This window comes from Neopsephotus bourkii, unplaced genomic scaffold (genome assembly GCF_033783945.1).
Source record: "Neopsephotus bourkii isolate Nb327-2 ecotype Australia unplaced genomic scaffold, CSIRO-AGI_Nbou_v1 NB_994, whole genome shotgun sequence".
Taxonomy (NCBI): Eukaryota; Metazoa; Chordata; class Aves; order Psittaciformes; family Psittacidae; genus Neopsephotus; species Neopsephotus bourkii.
Genome location: NW_026901486.1, coordinates 548,074 through 564,765, shown reverse-complemented (window position 1 = coordinate 564,765; position 16,692 = coordinate 548,074). Strand labels below are relative to the sequence as shown.

The 16,692-nt window shown below is 42.6% G+C and overlaps 1 protein-coding gene across 1 annotated transcript; it reads left to right on the top strand.

The window, feature by feature from the left end:
* On the top strand, positions 1-16,167 carry SUCLG1 (succinate-CoA ligase GDP/ADP-forming subunit alpha). The gene is made up of 9 exons (XM_061359752.1): positions 1-150; positions 8,443-8,546; positions 9,424-9,540; positions 10,452-10,664; positions 10,753-10,810; positions 13,039-13,122; positions 13,763-13,914; positions 14,798-14,986; positions 15,914-16,167. Exons 1-9 carry the CDS (start codon positions 99-101, stop codon positions 15,938-15,940), a joined length of 996 nt encoding a protein of 331 aa, XP_061215736.1. The 5' UTR covers positions 1-98; the 3' UTR covers positions 15,941-16,167.
* Positions 16,168-16,692: the final 525 nt, after the last annotated feature.

The window sequence follows — 16,692 nt, the reverse complement described above, 5'->3', positions numbered from 1 at the left end:
AGGGCTGCCCCGCGCCACGCCGGGGTGGGCAGTGCTCAGGCGCCGCGCAGGGCCGCCCGCCGCGCTCCGCCGGGCCGGTGTCATTGCCGAAGGGGACGATGTCTCACTGCAGCCGCGCCGCCGCCCGCCTGCTGGGCCGCTTCCTCCGCCGTGAGTACCAACCCGCCGGCACCACCCCCGAGCGCCGGGCCGCGGGCGCTGCGGGGCCCTCCCCGCTGCCTGGCAACAGCGCTCCGCCGCGGCCTGCTCTCCCCCCGCCATCCTCGGGCTGTCCCTCCGCTGTAGGCCGCGGGGTATGAGGGATGTGTGTGTGGGGTGCACGGCCGGGGCCTGGAGGCGAAGGGAAGGGGCCGGGCCTACGGCGGGGCAAGGTCACCCGGTGAGGGGAACGCTCCGCCTTGACCCCGCGGTATGGGCGGGCAAAAGCCGCGCCCTGGCCTCGGTGACCGACGAGCTGGTGGGGCTGTGTCCCCGCAAGGGATGGGGCTATGGGTGCTGTTATCCCGAGTCGGCCGCCGCTCGTCGGGGAGGAGGGACGGCGGGGGTAGGAGAGGAAAACTGCGTTTAAGAGTTAGGAAGAGTTCCTGCGTTGAGGGTGGTCACCGCAGGGATGGGGACCCGGAAGAGTTATTCCTGCTGTTGCATCTCCGGAACTACTAAAGCCTCGACGAGGGCCAGAGGAAGCTCATACAGTTGGACCTGGGCACTTCGAGCTGTGGTTTGGATTAGAGACCTCTTGAGGTCCCTGAATTGTGCTGTGATTGCAATACACATTGGTAAAGTTGGTTTTGTTGTCAAGGATAAGGTTATTTGCCTTTAGTTGTGAACAGGGGCAGTGTGAGACTCCTGTTTCAGCTTGGAAGTTTTTATATGTGCCTTTCTGAAGATAACAATAAAAAAATAAAATGCCCTTTTATGTGTTTTCCCTTTTCAGTGTGCTTTTTCGTGCAGTTAAAGCTGCGTCTTCTGCTGAAACCAGTATGGGTATGCCTAGGCACAAGAGCAGTTTCTTGGTATCTAAACGGAGGGATTGGTGTAGTAATCGTGGTTCTTGCAGCTAAGAATGCATAGGCAAACTTAAACCTACCTCTTTTTGCTGCACACATTGTGTTTTGTCCAGGTGTGATGGTAACTTACAGGTCAGGATATAGTTATGCGATCCCACTGCATTGTAAACTGAGTTGCTCCTGTGGCACACCTACCATCATCCCCTGAGGTATCCATTGCTACCTCTTGTCCTTTATGAGCAGAAAGCTGTGTTTTCTTACTGTGCTGTTAATTTCTGCTCTTTGAATTGGTTCCCCTGAGTCCGGTAAGAATTGGTTCTGATGGAGGGGAACAGATGGGAATGTAGCATCACAGTCTAGCTTAATTTGTACTCCCAGCAAAGCTACTCTTGGGTGCAGTTTTATGTGTTTAAAACCTCACATTGTTCCCTTTAGAAGTAGCAGTATTCAGGGAAGAGTGCTTAAAATGATTTTGGGGGTGTAAAGGAGGAGTAGTAGTGTAAGTGGTTCAAGAAGTGTTCTGTTTGCAACAGTTCATGTCTTAAAGAAGCTCCTGCAAGATGAAATAGTCCTTCATTGGAAAGCTTTGTTACTGTGATACTCTTTACAAACAGATAAAAGGCTGCTGAAACCTTAAATTTGGACTTTGTACATATGTAGCAAATACTTAACATCTGCTTCCCTTGGTGATTTAAAAGCATGAGTTTCTAGCGTGTTCTGTTGCAAGAGATGCAATATCTGGTTTTGTTGATTCTGAATGAAACATGCAGGATGTGTATCTGTGAGGTTCAGTTCAGGAAGTTGTGAAAACACAGTATGAAGTACGTCAGTGCTTGCTCAAAGGTTAGTTCAGGGCACTGATTGTATATGGACAGAGTCAAGTAAGACCTGTGTTGGTCTATACCACACTTTGAAGAGTCTTTATGAGCACCTTAGCTGTGATTGGAAGAGTCAGGATTAGGGATTTTATGTTCTGAACATGTTAGAAAGCTTTGGCGAGCTTGCAGATTAAAAGATTACAGTAAATTATGTGAATAACCCTGGCGAAGAATTGCTGCAGAAATAACAGTCGAACCTGAAGGATTCATTGGTTGTTTCTATGTCAGCAGTGTGGAAAGAGGGAAGCTCACAGCCCTTCAGCTGCACGTGTTCTTAGTGGGGTAGGTATGGGGAAAACTAGTCTGCTGGTTACAAAAAATTGTTGATTTGTGCTGTAAAGACCATATTTATTTCCTTTAGGACCTGCAGTTTCACTGAGGTGCTTCACTTTGTTTAAGCTTCAGAGATCTGGGAGAAAGCTGTTCTTTAACATGCCACTGTGTCTTCTGTGGACCCTTTAGCCAGTGATGACCATTGCAATAGAATCATAGGATGGTCTGGGGCAAAATGAGCCTTAAAGCTCATCCAGTTCCAACCGCCTGCAATGGGCAGGGGCACCTTCCACTAGAGCAGCTTGCTTCAAGCCCCTGTGTCCAACCTGGCCTTGAACACTGCCAGGGATGGGGCAGCCACAGCTTCTCTGGGCACCCTGTGCCAGTGCCTGAGCACCCTCACGTGGTAAAAAATTGCTTCCTAATATCTAATCTGACTCTTCCCTCTGTCAGTTTAAAGCCATTCCCCCTTGTGCTGCCACTACACACCCTTGTAAAAAGCTGCTGTCCGGCTTTCTTGTAGATCCCTTTTTAGGCACTGGAAGACTGTTGTAAGTTCTCCTCAGAGCCTTCTCTTCTGCTGAACAAGACCAGCTCTCGTCCTGTCTCCAGAGCAAAGGTGCAAGGAGTGGGGATTTTTGATTAGGAAAGAGAGGAGTGCTGAAAGGGCTATTTTTCTCTGAATGTCATCTCCTATTAGTCCCCGTTTTGTTTCAATGTGGTAGGTGCAGCACAGTCATTGCATCTGGCCTTTCCAGCCTGATTAATTAAATTCCTCAGTTCCTACCATGTTCATAGATAGGGGTTTCCATAATTAACAGGAATTTGGCAAGAGAAAGATGAGAAGAGAGAGGCCAGGGAGCGATACCTGGAAATCCTCTGAGCACATAATCCTCTTAATCCAAAGAGTAAAATATTGTGAGCAATCCCTCAATAGCGTGAAAACCTCTTTGTGAATAAGGATCAGCTTCTCCTAAAGTAACTGGTATCTCTAAGGCTGAATTCTGTAGAATGGTTTGGGGAGGGGAGAGAATTATTCAGACATAACTGTGTGTGAACATACGGCCTGATGATAACAACTAAAACCTAATAAAGAACTAGGATGGGAAACTCCTTGTGAAATGTTCTTGTTAACATCAAGCTTCTTGTCATTAAACTCTGACATTTCCTGCAGTACTTTGGTCTTTGCCAGAGTTTAAGTGTCTCTTCTGTAATGTCAGAAGCTGTCCAGAACTGTTTCTGTTCTGTCCTCTTCAGGCCATGATTTTATAGGTGGAGGAAGAAGAAAGGAGATGGTCAGAATAATGCAAATTGAACATGTACAAAATATTGACAGGATTTCTCAGAAATAAACTGAAGGTCTGTAACTGATGGAAAATAAGGGAAGGGGGGAAATCTCTGTGTGGAAAAAAGACTTCTTGGCATTTTAAGTAGAGCTTTTTAGACCTCAATCCTTCCCTGGATTCCCAGAGCCTCCAGTTTCCCCATTTGTATTGGAGCCTATATGATTTGTAAGGCTTTCTTCTTTCCTGACATAGGTATCGGAAATGAAAAATATTTCCCTTCATCTGCAAGTTCTCTGGTTATTTCAGGGAGTAATTGAGGAAGAATTTCACTTGCTACTTTGAAAAGTAGCAATGTAGGTATTCACTCAGGTCCTCCTAGAAAGGAATCTCTGCTGCTTCCCCTTGCTTTTATATTGTGGTCGTTTGTGAGCACCCTCAAATGCTAGCTCAGTTTCCAAACTCTACTTGTGTTTTGGGGGTGGGCTGGTATAAATGTGGGTAAGAGGGAGGCACTCTGTTGGGTTCTTGTCCATAGCTCTAGGAAATCTTGTAAGAAGTCCTAAAAATAATAGGTAGTTTCAGTGAGGGAGAGGTTTAGCCTTGAATATCTATACTGTCGTGTGGCTTGCACAACCCAAGTAAGCTGGGAGTTGGACTAGATGACCTTTAAAGGTCCTTTTAAACCTGAACTATTCTGTGTTTCTGTAAAATATAGCTTGGGTTGTATGTTTTAAATGAGATTTGTGCTTGGAAAGTCCTGCTGCTCACGGGTTGCCTGAAGCTCAATGTAAACAGTATTTACATTCAATGAGTGCTTGAAAATAACTTGTGGATGGGTCAGATTTCTTAGTAACATGTAAATTCCATGTTTGGATTTCATTATAAATAATAGGGTGGTTTCAGGCTACTTAATTGTAATGCACAAGTTAAAGCCATTCTCAAAGCTACAGACTGTGGGGTTTCTCTTAGAAGAAAATGTATTTTCCTTCTGTATTGCAGAGAGCTCTGGGCTGTGCTGGAGCCTTATTCCCTGGAAATGCCAGAGCAACTACCATCAGCCTGTCTGTCCCTTAGTTTCTTCCAAGGTTTCTTTGCTGTAAAACAACTTATGTTTGATATACAGTCTCATACCCTTTTGCTAAATTTATCTCTTCCTCTTCAGGTCTGTCTTGGGACAACAGGGTTTTGGTATTTGAGCACTTTTCATATCTATTTGGTTGTCCTGTACAATAGATGAAAATAGGTTCTTGCCACAGGGCATTTCCTTGTAGCTGAGTGGAAGCTAAGGTACTGGAAAGCCAAGATAAATGTGTTTTGTTATTTGTAGAACTCCTTTAAAACCACAAAGCATGCAAAACAGAACAGGGATGGGGCAGAAGTGGAAGGATTGCCTGGGAAAGATTATCCAGTTTCGTATTTAATACTCTTTACTAAAGGCTATAACAGGCCTCTGTTGGACACAGCAATGTTATGTCAGAACTTTGATTTGACAAAATAAAGCATTTCCACACTGATCTGGAGTTGATAAGACTTGTCCTTATGCTCTAGGACTTCATCTGGAGCCTGCACCTTTGTAACTTGGCCTGTAATTTAGACGTGTGCATTAAAATAGCATCAGCAGTGAGTTTGGCTTTTACTGGTTTGTGGCTGAAGAACAACTTTTTTTCCTTCTTTTTTTTTTTGTATTTTTCCTTTTTTTTCCTCCTGTCTTGTTGTAGCAACATGCTTTTACACTTGGGCACCCAGATTTAGCCTAGGAAAAGCAATTGTGTGAACGGGTGTTGGACGCTGTAAAGCGGTATGAGCTGGTGAATGAAGGTCCTGGCTGGAAACTGAAACTTGGGTTCTATTTCTGACTCTTATCTGCTGTGAACTTAGGCATGCCCCTTCCATTTCCCACCTGTTTCTTTCTCATCTTGTATCCCTCTTAATATTTAAATAGCCAGCTGTTTGTACCCAGGACTTGCTGTTTGTGCCATGGAGAGCAGAACTTCTTGACCGATGCCCCTGCTGTGCTGATAACTGGGCAAACCTTTCTGCTTCAGACAGAGCTATGAACAGAAACACAGAACTGTGTCATGTCAGTTTAACACCCCCCCCAGACTCACTCATCCAGCCCAGAAAATGCAAGGTGATATTGATATGTGTGTATCTCAAATATATTGCTTCCTAGATGCGTGTCCATGCTAAACTGCCTCTCTCAAGACAGTAAACAGCTCAAGCCTGTAGCCAGTCTTTTTTGAACCAGCCCTATTTTATCTGAACCAGGACTCTTCAGTAACATAAGAGGTACATACAGCTTTCAAGGGTAAATGCATACAAAGCTCTGTATAATTTAAGCTGTCTTTTAGTTACCAGTGCCTTTTTTTTTTTTCCCCTTTGTTTTGGTACTTTAATAGCATGGAAGGTGCTCAAGAGTTTCTTATCCTTGAAAAATGTATTTCTATAGTCTTTTCAAAACTGAGAATTGACAAACTTGAGCTTTCAGAAACGTATTTGTGCGAGGTTATAAATATCTGAAAATGGATGTGGAATGGACAGCTGAACTAGGCCTGTAGAATTGCTTTTACAGTAAAGGGAAAAGTGTAGCACAGACACTACATGTAAAATACAGATTTGAATTAGTTTAGTGTTGCCTGTCTATTCTTTACCTTTGCAGGCACATCAGAGGGCTTTCAAAACATGCACTTCTGGAAGCCCATAGGGTGCCCTGCAGAGCTTTACTGGTGGTAGGTCATTGCTGTCGCAGCTTCTCAAGGTGATCGTCCTCTGCTTTCCTCAGGGTTGGGTTTCACATTTTCACATCTCCATCTCTACAAAGGGGATCACCACCTGCTTTCCTCAAGGTTGGGTTTCATTTGGTCTTATCTCATGCCCAGGAGAAATTGCCTGGATGGCTGGGATCAGGGAGACTGATCTCCTAACCAGCAGCCCAGATGTTTCTCTGCTTCTTTTGTGTCCTGTTTGCTGGAGGCAGGCTACTGTTTTCCAGTTGTGGTTTGAATGGCTCGATGTTGCAGCACAGGGCACTGCAGCCTTGCCTGGGAAGGCTGAGGTGTTGCCAAATGCAAAGACCATACTGTGCTGTCTTGTGTAGCTGTAGCAAGACTTTTCTCTACCATTGCACAGGCAGCCTCATCACCGTATTCATTACGTTACCTTCAGACATGTTTTATCCATTACTGCTTTGTATTTCTTCTTGGATGAAGATGTGATTTGGGTTAAAACCCTGCATATCCTTTCACTACTTATGTTACAAGTTTACTGCATGCTTGTCCATACATTTCTCTTTAAAATCTATCTGGGTTTCCCTTTATGTTGGTCTGAAGATGAGGTGCTGCTACAGCTCCTCAAAGAACAGCAGGAGGTGGTTGGAGTTGAAGCTCTGTGCTGTCAGTGTTTTCTAAGAACAGAGTAAGGACTTTAGATTCAGCAGTAGCACTGTTGTCTGTAGGCTTCTTCTGGCATGGTTTTGTTTTCCTTCTCACTCTTTTGGAATAGAATTAAAGCATAAAAGCAGCGTATCGCTAAAATTTACTTGGCAAAAGTACTTGAAGAGTGCTGTGTAGCTCTGTGGTAGAAACGTATACATGGATCTTAAATGTTCTCTACTTTTTTAATACCTCATTGAAATTATGTTATTACAAAATGTTTATAAATAGAAAAAAATCCCTCCCTTGTAAGTACATGGAACAGTCCAGGGAGCAGGATTCAAAATCTTTTTGTTTCAGCTTCACTTTTTGCTTCCTTAAATCTGAAGTGGTAATGTTTTAAAGGAGCTGAAGAGGTATAAAGTAGTGCTCTGGTATCAGTTTCTGTATTAGGATTGGACCCTCCTGTATTCAGTCTAAGCACAAAACACGTTTTTTATCTAAAACACTTGCAGGGAGTAAATCAGTTCTGATCCCCTCAAAACTCTGGTGTTAAAAGCATATGGCCATGAATATAGGCAATGTGTGCATCCTTTTTATACCAGAAGACCTCTTTTTCCTCCTTATTTCAAGCTTTGGTGACATTCTCTGCATTACTTCTTTAATCACTTAATGTCAACACATCTTTCCCTTCAGCAGAGATGCAGTCATTCTCCTCGTCTCTCTGATACCAGCACTCACTGTGCTCTTTTTCTGTTGTTATGTTTTGTGTTTCCGTACCAGAGTTGTAAGAATTACATTGAAAATCATTCTGTAGGAGCATTCTGGTGAGCTCTTTCCTCACAAGCCCAAGTGATGCCCAGGATCCTGTGGCTAGGCATCCATTGGAAAAAGGTCTACTGCTGGATGTCTTGCTTGGCATTAGGTTTCACCTGGGCTGAAGGATCTTCAGCCTCTTCAGTATCCTCTCACTGTCTTGTATAGACTGTGCCACACTCATGGGAGGTATAACATGGTACTGGTGTTGTAACAGCCTCTGGGGTATAGGGATTTTGGTTCTGCATTGTCACTTTCTGCAGAGTTTCTTAGAGGACAGGGAATGGTCATTTGCAAATGAAAATAATGGTTAAGAAGTTTCTGTCTGTTGTTTGTTGTGATGAATTCTGATATTAAGTACTCAATATGAGAAATACCTAGCCTGATTAGGAAAGAAATTCATCACTATGAGGGTGCTGAGGCGCTGGCACAGGGTGCCCAGAGAAGCTGGGGCTGCCCCGTCCCTGGCAGTGTTCAAGGCCAGGTTGGACAGGGCTTGGAGCAAGCTGCTCTAGTGGAAGGTGTCCCCGCCCGTAGCAGAGGTTGGAGCTGGATAAACTTTAAGGTCCCTTTCAACCCAAACCATTCTGTGACTCCTAGCAAACTGTTACATCACACTGATAGAGTGAACTGTGGGTGTTTAATGACAGCACTGCATGCAGCTTTAAGAGCTGCTTTTCAGAATATGAGCTTCTGGATCAATTCATCTTTTGATATAAGCATTAATATATATTCACTTACTCCGTAGGATGGTTTTGACTAACACAGCAGTGGATTAATGATTTGCACTCTCATTTTTTTTTCTCTCCAGTGCAACAGAATGGCGTGCGACACTGCTCCTACACGGCATCAAGGAAAAACCTGTATGTTAACAAAAATACAAAGGTTATCTGTCAGGGTTTTACAGGCAAACAGGTACGTATATAAAGGATTTTTTCTGTCACCCTTTCAGTTCAGAATGTTAGTTGGCTGAAAAATGTAATAACATAAAATGGATTATATGCTGACTTTGACTGTGTTGATGGGGAGCTGAACATCATGATCAGGAAGGTCCCTTCAGCAGTGTAGTTTCCTTTCTCTGGTCCAAATGGACACTCATATTCAATCATACTAGGTATTTTTTCACTTGTGTACAAGCTTAAAACTTGGTTTCAAGTCACCTCTATTTTATCACTTTTGTTTCTTGTTCTTCCTGCTGGTCTTCAGCCTTTTTATTGTTTCCACCTGAAAGGGTTTCTTTGTAAAAGGAGTTTTGCAGGAACCTACAAAAACTGTAATTTTAGAAGTGCCTCTTTCACAAATGCCTTTGAATGTCAATGCCTATTAGTTAAGTTTCTGTTTTTATTTCAAGATACTTAATAGTTTTATCACATCCCCTCTTTTACACCTCTGCAAGGGGAGAAGGCTGCTTTTACTACAACTATCAGCTAGTCATGGATGAGAGTGCAAATTTCTTCTATTTCATTGCAGTGTTCATCTGCCAGGCTTGATATGGGAAATAAAATGTGGCTGTTAAGTCTGCAGGTGTATTAGCAACACACAACAAAATACACTTCAATGTGCAACCACAGTGCTCTGATTTAAAAGAAAAAGCATAGCATATTCTGGATGCATTTAAAACATGATGCACTCTTTAAAATTAGTGGTGGTATATATGTAATGAAAGCTTCCATCTTGTTGTAAACTGAAGTGCCATAAATTGCCTTCAGATTTATAGGTAACATCAACTGCCTGTGGTTCATTTTGTTTGCTATTACATGCCTTTTAACTTTACTTATTTTCTCTCTCATAGGGCACCTTTCACAGCCAGCAGGCATTGGACTACGGCACCAATCTAGTTGGAGGAATTTCTCCAGGGAAAGGGGGGAAAACTCATCTGGGTCTGCCTGTGTTTAATTCTGTGAAGGAGGTAATTTGCAGTAGTGACTGGAGGGCAAACAGTTTAATGCTGCTGAAGGGCTCCTTATGTCATTGCTTACACTGAAGAGACATTTAGGCCATAGATGTCACTGTGCATGGAGTGAAGTAGAAGCCTTGTAAAAGTGGGAGCATTCAGTGTGTTCAGCCATGAGTTTGGCTTCCACTGTGAGGTTGATACACTTATTTTATGTATGCAACTAGTTCCTCATTGATCTTGGTGTGTAGGATGAATTTTTAGCTAGTTGTTACCTAAGCCTCTGAAGACAAGCTGAGGGAGCTGGGCTTGTTCAGTCTGGAGTACTGAGGGCTCCAGGGAGACCTTGGAGCAGCTTCCAGTACCAAAAGGAGCCAACAAGAAATCTGGAGAGTGACTTTTTACAAGGCATGTGGGGGTAGGACAAGGAGAAATGGCTTTATACTGAAAGAGGCTAGGTTTAGGTTACGTGTTAGGCAGTTCTTCCCTGTGAGGGTGTTGAGGCCCTGGCACAGGTTGCCCAAAGAAGTTTGTGGCTGCCCCATCCCTGGCAGTGTTCAAGGTCAGGTTGGACACAGGGGCTTGGAGCAAGCTGCTCTAGTGGAAGGTGTCCCTGCCCATGGCAGGGGTTGGAGCTGGATGAGATTTAAGGTCCCTTCCAGCCCGAGCCATTCTATGAGTCTGTGATTCTATGATGGCATTCAAGGGGCAGATCTATCCAGCCAGTGGTTAGTTCTCAGTTCCTTAGCTGTGCAGTGTATGTCCCATTTTCACTGGATTTAACACTTGCCTGGGTTATAGTAAGTTAATCCATAATAGTTTACTTAATTTATGCCTGCGAATGGATGTATTTTAATAACCAGTTATCACATGTTCTCTTCAGCCCCACTAAATACTCAATACCTTTTTTATTATGTCCGTTGTAGGCCAAAGAACAAACCGGTGCTTCTGCCACTGTTATATATGTACCTCCTCCGTTTGCTGCTGCTGCAATCAATGAAGCAATCGATGCAGAAATGCCCTTAGTTGTTTGCATTACTGAAGGTATTCCCCAGCAGGATATGGTTCGGGTTAAACACAGACTACTTCGGCAAAATAAGACTCGACTAGTGGGTCCCAACTGCCCTGGAGTCATCAATGTAAGTGACTTCTGGATTTGCTCCAAGGCTGAACCATTTTTAGTGATGGTTTGAGTGTTCCATCTGACTTCTCCCACTCTTTCCTTAGCCTGGAGAATGTAAAATTGGTATCATGCCTGGTCACATTCACAAGAAGGGAAGAATTGGTGAGTTTTTGAATATTTATGCATCATCTAAAGCTAAAGTATGGTGCTGTGGTGTTCTTACTCATGGGGCTAGTTACATCCTGCCCTGAAGACAATTAACACACTGTATAACAGCTTGTATGTCCTTCAGTTTGTGAGTAAACTTTCCCATTATCAATCCTGAAAGCCTAAATATCAGTCAGTCAGCCATAGTAAGCACTGAGTACTGGTGATAGAGGCAGAGCAATTGGAAGTTTCCTCAGATAATGTCATTGACTTAATTTTCTTAACACTCTTCTTTGAGGATGCTTCCATTTATCCTTGGGATTTGAGAGCAGTAAGCTCTCCAATGCTGTTTGTTCCAAAAGCCTGGCTCCTGAGGACTAGGATCCTACACGTATAGTGAGCTCAGTTTTGTAGCAGAAAGAAGAAATTACGGGCAAGTTTATAACATGATAATTTGGACAAGTACACCATGATAGATGGGAGCGACAAATGTACCCACTTCTGGGACAGTGGTATTAAGGCTATAAAGGCAGTGACTTGTTCATAATCATATGTTAGTTAACACACCCTGTTGCATGCAAGTCTCTTGCCCTGACTTCTGTTGGTTCCTTGTTCTAAACTATGGAAATAACAACTTGATTATTTTAGAAATAATGATGTTCAGGAGCTATAAAGAAAATTCTTCCAAAATAGGTTTTTGTACTTAAATAGAACTTCAGAAATATTGTTGTCGACAGCCCACACTGCTGCTGTCTGTCAGTGAAGTAACCAGGTTAACTCCAGCACAGTACCTGTTCCAACATTACCATTTTCTTAATGAAGAATGTGTTTCCTGTGGGGAAAACCTGTTCAGTGCTCTTGAACTATGTAGACTCAGTGCAGTTTTTCTAACACAACAAACTATCTCTGCTACTTAAGCACTTCTGACATGCGAATAAACTGTACCTGGTGAGTGCTGGAGGATGCATTAACACTGGTGTTACACCTCCAGCTTTCAGAAGTACCTATAAGTCTGGAAGTGGAAAACCAGGTGACTGCAGTTACCTTTATAGATACCATCAAGGCATTGCTCTGTGACTGTAAAAGTCAACATTAACTGATGTTGCCCTGGGCTCCCTTCCAAATCAAAAGTCCTGTTCAGTTTTTCTAAGGATCTACAAGAGATGCTTTGTAGTCACAGGATACTGCAGTCTGAATGTGAAGCACATCAAGTGTGAAAGAAAACGTGAAATCCTAAATCCAGGTGCTCCCACCAGTGCTGGAAATGTTTTTGTGGTGATCCAGGGGCCAGGGAATAAATACGTAACCTTGCCATCCTCCCAGCCTTGTCTAACACTGTGACCTTTGGTGATGTGCTCCCCAGCTTTCTATTACTGGAGGTGTCCAGGAATCATTTGTTAATTTTGGGATGCAAGCTATAAATATAGTCTTTGGGCCTTTATCTGTAGCTTCTCTGAGGCAGTCTGATCTTGATAGTAAACAGGAAGCTCTTTGCAAACATAGCAAGTTAAAAAACCTTTGCTAGTGGACATCTGAGCTGTCCAGCAGTATAAGCCTTTGATAAAACCAGAGTTACTAGTCTAGTGGTATACCTTTTCTTCTGTTTATGCAACATACTTATATTCCTTCTTAGATGGCTTGAAGTAGATGGAAGGTGATGACCTTTTCTGTTTTCCCTTTTGTAGAATTAACAGAAATCTTTACTTGGAAAAATAACCAAAACCCCATGCAAATATTTTGCCCCTGACCTAGGCTGTGTATTACCTTCCATCCTGAATTTAAAACTGGGGTTGTGGTCTCTTGTAATACTGTAGTGGAGATGCTGAATGCGTTACTGTAGAGCAGTGAGCTGCAGCAACATACACCTTAATGGTGGTGACTTTCATTGTGCAGTGTATTTCTGTTCTGGAGGATCTTTCGTGTGCCTGGCCATACTGGAGATGGGATTAATACAGGATTCTTTTATTAACTGTTGGGCTGTTTCAAGATCAGTGCATCAGCTACTTGCATACAAGACAAGATGTATATTCTTCTGTTTTGTTTGCAGGTTTAGGCTGTTGACAATTAACTGTCCAATATGCCAACCAAGAAATGTAGACAGAATCTGATACAGAGTTTTCATCTTCTGGAAAACCTGGCATCTCATGTTCAGTTTATTAAAGTGATTTTCATTAATATAAAACCAACTGCCTGTAATCATGCACTTACATAGTGTTAAGTTTATCACCCTTTCTTTCCTGAAGGTATTGTGTCAAGATCTGGAACCCTGACATACGAAGCTGTTCATCAGACAACGCAAGTTGGATTGGGGCAGTCCTTGTGCGTTGGTAGGTTTCCTCAGCCTGTTGCACCTACACTAATCTGCTTTTTCTTTACAAGAAGAAATCCAAAGTAATGTCTTTTTGCAAGCATAGAAATTGCTGAATGGCACTTATCTTGAGAACTGAGATCCCTGTGTGCTGTGAAGAGTATAACCCTTCTCTGTTACCATTTCTGCATCAGATTAATAGAAGCCTAAAACAAGAGATTTGAACAGAACTGCCAGCAAACATGATGTCAATTTGGAAACAGGTTTTCCAAAGAGGTTTAATATTATAAAGGGATAGGGCATTCTGAGGCATTTAGTTGGGTATATTAAGTAAACTCAATTTTCTTACAGCAAGATTCTAGAGCTGGGCTGTTGGTCCTGCTGTGTCTCATATAGAGCCTCTGTATAAAGCATCATATTTTGCATATGGTTTGAAAGGTGATTACTCAAATACCAAAGCTTTCTGTAAATTGTGTGGGTAGATATTTGGAGCAGGAATTCAGCATATTCTGACTTGGGAGAAACCATCAGAGCTGCCCCTTTTATGTGCCTTTGGGAATACTCCTCATACTGAAATTTACTTTGACGCTTTTATTGTAAATGCAGCATCATTATCTTCAGTCAATCTTCTGGTTTTTATGGTTTTAATTCTTTTTCAGGGATTGGAGGTGATCCCTTCAATGGAACTAATTTTATCGACTGCCTTGATGTCTTCCTGAAGGATCCTCATACTGAAGGGATCATATTGATTGGGGAAATTGGAGGAAATGCTGAAGAAGATGCAGCAGCATTTTTGAAAGAAAATAACTCTGTAAGTCTTAAGCAACTTGCTTCCAGACACCTTGGTAGTTAGCCAATGTCTTTGCCATGTCAGAGAAAACTCGGTTCAGTCTCTTCTTTCTACTTGCAAAGAAATCAAAGTCATACTTTTATTAAAGAAAAAGGGTTGAAAATAGGAGCTTTCTCCAGATGAAATCTATCTGAAGAGCAATGTCATCTTTAGATTTTTAGTTCTGTAATGATATTAGTAGGAACATTCTGTTTCTTATAATATACATGGCTCTGTAAGAAACATAGAATCATAGAATAGAATACTTGGGGTTGGAAAGGACCTTAAGATCATCCAGTCCCATCCCCCCTGCCAGGGGCAGGGATGCCTCATGCTAGATCATGTCACCCAAGGCTCTGTCCAGCCTGGCCTTGAACACTGCCAGGGATGGAGCATTCACAGCTTCCTTGGGCAACTCATTCCAGTGGCTCACCACCCTTAAGTACTTCTTCCTTATATCTAACCTGAACTGCCCTTGTTTCAGTTTGAACCCATTACCCCTTGTCCTATCACCACAGTCCCTAATGAAGGGTCCCTCCCCAGCATCCTTGTAGCCCCCTTCAGATACTGGAAGGCTGCTCTGAGGTCTCCATGTAGCCTTCTCTTCTTCAGGCTGAACAGCCCCAACTTTCTCAAGCTGTCTTCATACGGGAGGTGCTGCAGCCCCTGATCATCCTCGTGGCTTACTTCTAGTTTATGATCAGAAGTGAAAGCATTCCATACTCCTCAGACTCTAGATTCTCTGTTGTCTGAGGTTCCTACCTGTTTGATATATTTGCCTGGCTAGTTTATATTAAAAATAAATACATAAACCTGACATCTGGAATTGCTCCCCCATGTAACGGGATCTTTGCTTTCTTCACAGGGTCCGAATGCTAAGCCTGTAGTGTCATTCATAGCTGGTCTGACTGCTCCTCCAGGCAGACGGATGGGTCATGCTGGAGCAATCATTGCTGGAGGAAAGGGTGGAGCTAAAGAGAAGATAGCAGCTCTTCAGAGTGCTGGTGTTGTTGTCAGCATGTCTCCTGCTCAGCTAGGTAGCACCATCTACAAGGTTGGTTGCTTGGGAATTGGTATATGTGCTCATCCAGCTGTTTTGAGGGAATGCAAGTTGGGAGTGCATCTCTTACCTAGATATCCTGCAGCTCTGGACTTAAACATAAGAACTCTATTGACTGAACAAGCTGCAGTTATTACTGAGATAATATGCCCACTTAGTGTTGCCTTTATAGAAAAGTCAACAGCAAAATAGGGATTACATTTTGCTTTAAAGTGTCACAACTTGTTGAATTCTATTTTCTGGATGTAAAGAACCTAAATTTAACATATGAAAACACTCTTTGAAAGCAGGGTATTTGAGGTCAGAGAGCCTTGGCATGGAGGTCTCTGTATTTTAGGTACTAAGTCAGAATTACGGCTGAATACACACAGCTGAAAAAGTTACGTATGGAATAGGATTACTTGCTTTTATCTTAATGCATATCAGAAAAAAGGCATTGCTTCACACCTAGAGGAGATGCTTCACACCTAGAGGAGATGTATAGTTCAGTCCTTCTGCCAGCTGTATAGTACAACATCCTCACAGGCTGCAGTGGGATTCTTCCCTTCTGTTGTTTTTCCTTTACTTCAATGAAAGTCTTTAATTGGATGCCTCCCTGGCTTGAGTCCTTTACTGTTAGGATGCTATTGCAGTTCTTACACAGAATTAGTGTTTCTCAAACCTGTTGTGCTAGGGCTGGGAACACATGGTTCCTTGACAGCAGTGCAGTCACTGACTGTAGACTAACACTGCTGGTTTTTCATAGCTGGTTTGTTAAGTGGGAGAACACTTCTTCTTCTTTCCCCAGTATGCATTTTATATTCTAGTGTTCAGTGCTTAAAATCAGATTTGTTAAGATAAATACAAAGTAATTTTAAATGAAATGGTGATAGAAGTGTTTTCTTTTTTCCCCCTCTGGTTATGTCTGTGTCCTGTTTGCAGGAGTTTGAGAAAAGGAAATTGCTGTAAGAGAAGACACTTTGGAATACTGTCTCCAAGACATCAGTGCAGCACCTGGCTTCCGCTTATCTTTTGTCTGCTAATCTTCAGTTGCCCAAAGGACTGACACTGGTCTATGAATTTGACTTGGAAGCCATAAACCTCCTGGCTAAACCTGTTTTGATGTCTCCTTGGTTTCAGACATTGTCACCTTATTGTAAATCCCAGCAAATTAATAAATCTACTACTTTATCTGATCATCTGTTTGAATTCCTGAAGCAGAGCCATTTCTTCCATCAGCATAAATACTCTTTTGTAACCTAAGCACTGCCTGTTTTTAAGGTAAAGTCACTTCTAGAGATGCTTTTAAGGATCAAGGCACTGACTTTATGCAGGTATCACACTTGGCTTTATTTTTACAAAATCCAGTCTTACCTGTTTGTTGCTGGCACTTATGTTTGTTTGAACACTAGGCCAAAGTTTCCGTCCATTAAACCAAAGCTGCTGGATCTGAAGGGGTTGCTTGTTGATCCACGTAGCTGGATATGCCTGAAGTCCAGACTTTCAAGGCTGATAAGCCATGCACAGTGTAGTCCTCTACTGGCAAGGAATTCTGTTTGTTGTGTGGAGAGATGGAATTTTTATTCCCCTAAATGAATCTCATTTCCCTTGCAAATATATATTTACAATTGTCTGTAATGATGAAAATGATACGGTCTTTAGATTACTTTACTTACAGTTCCTCTTTAACTAGGATTGCATTGCTTGTGTGTTCTGAAATC

Bases quoted from the DNA above. Each gene is read 5' to 3' on its own strand.
- SUCLG1 (XM_061359752.1), top strand. From the start codon at position 99: ATGTCTCACTGCAGCCGCGCCGCCGCCCGCCTGCTGGGCCGCTTCCTC. The intron at 8,547-9,423 runs GTACGTATATAA...TCTCTCTCATAG, and splicing joins AGGGTTTTACAGGCAAACAG to GGCACCTTTCACAGCCAGCA. The intron at 13,915-14,797 runs GTAAGTCTTAAG...CTTTCTTCACAG, and splicing joins TTTTGAAAGAAAATAACTCT to GGTCCGAATGCTAAGCCTGT.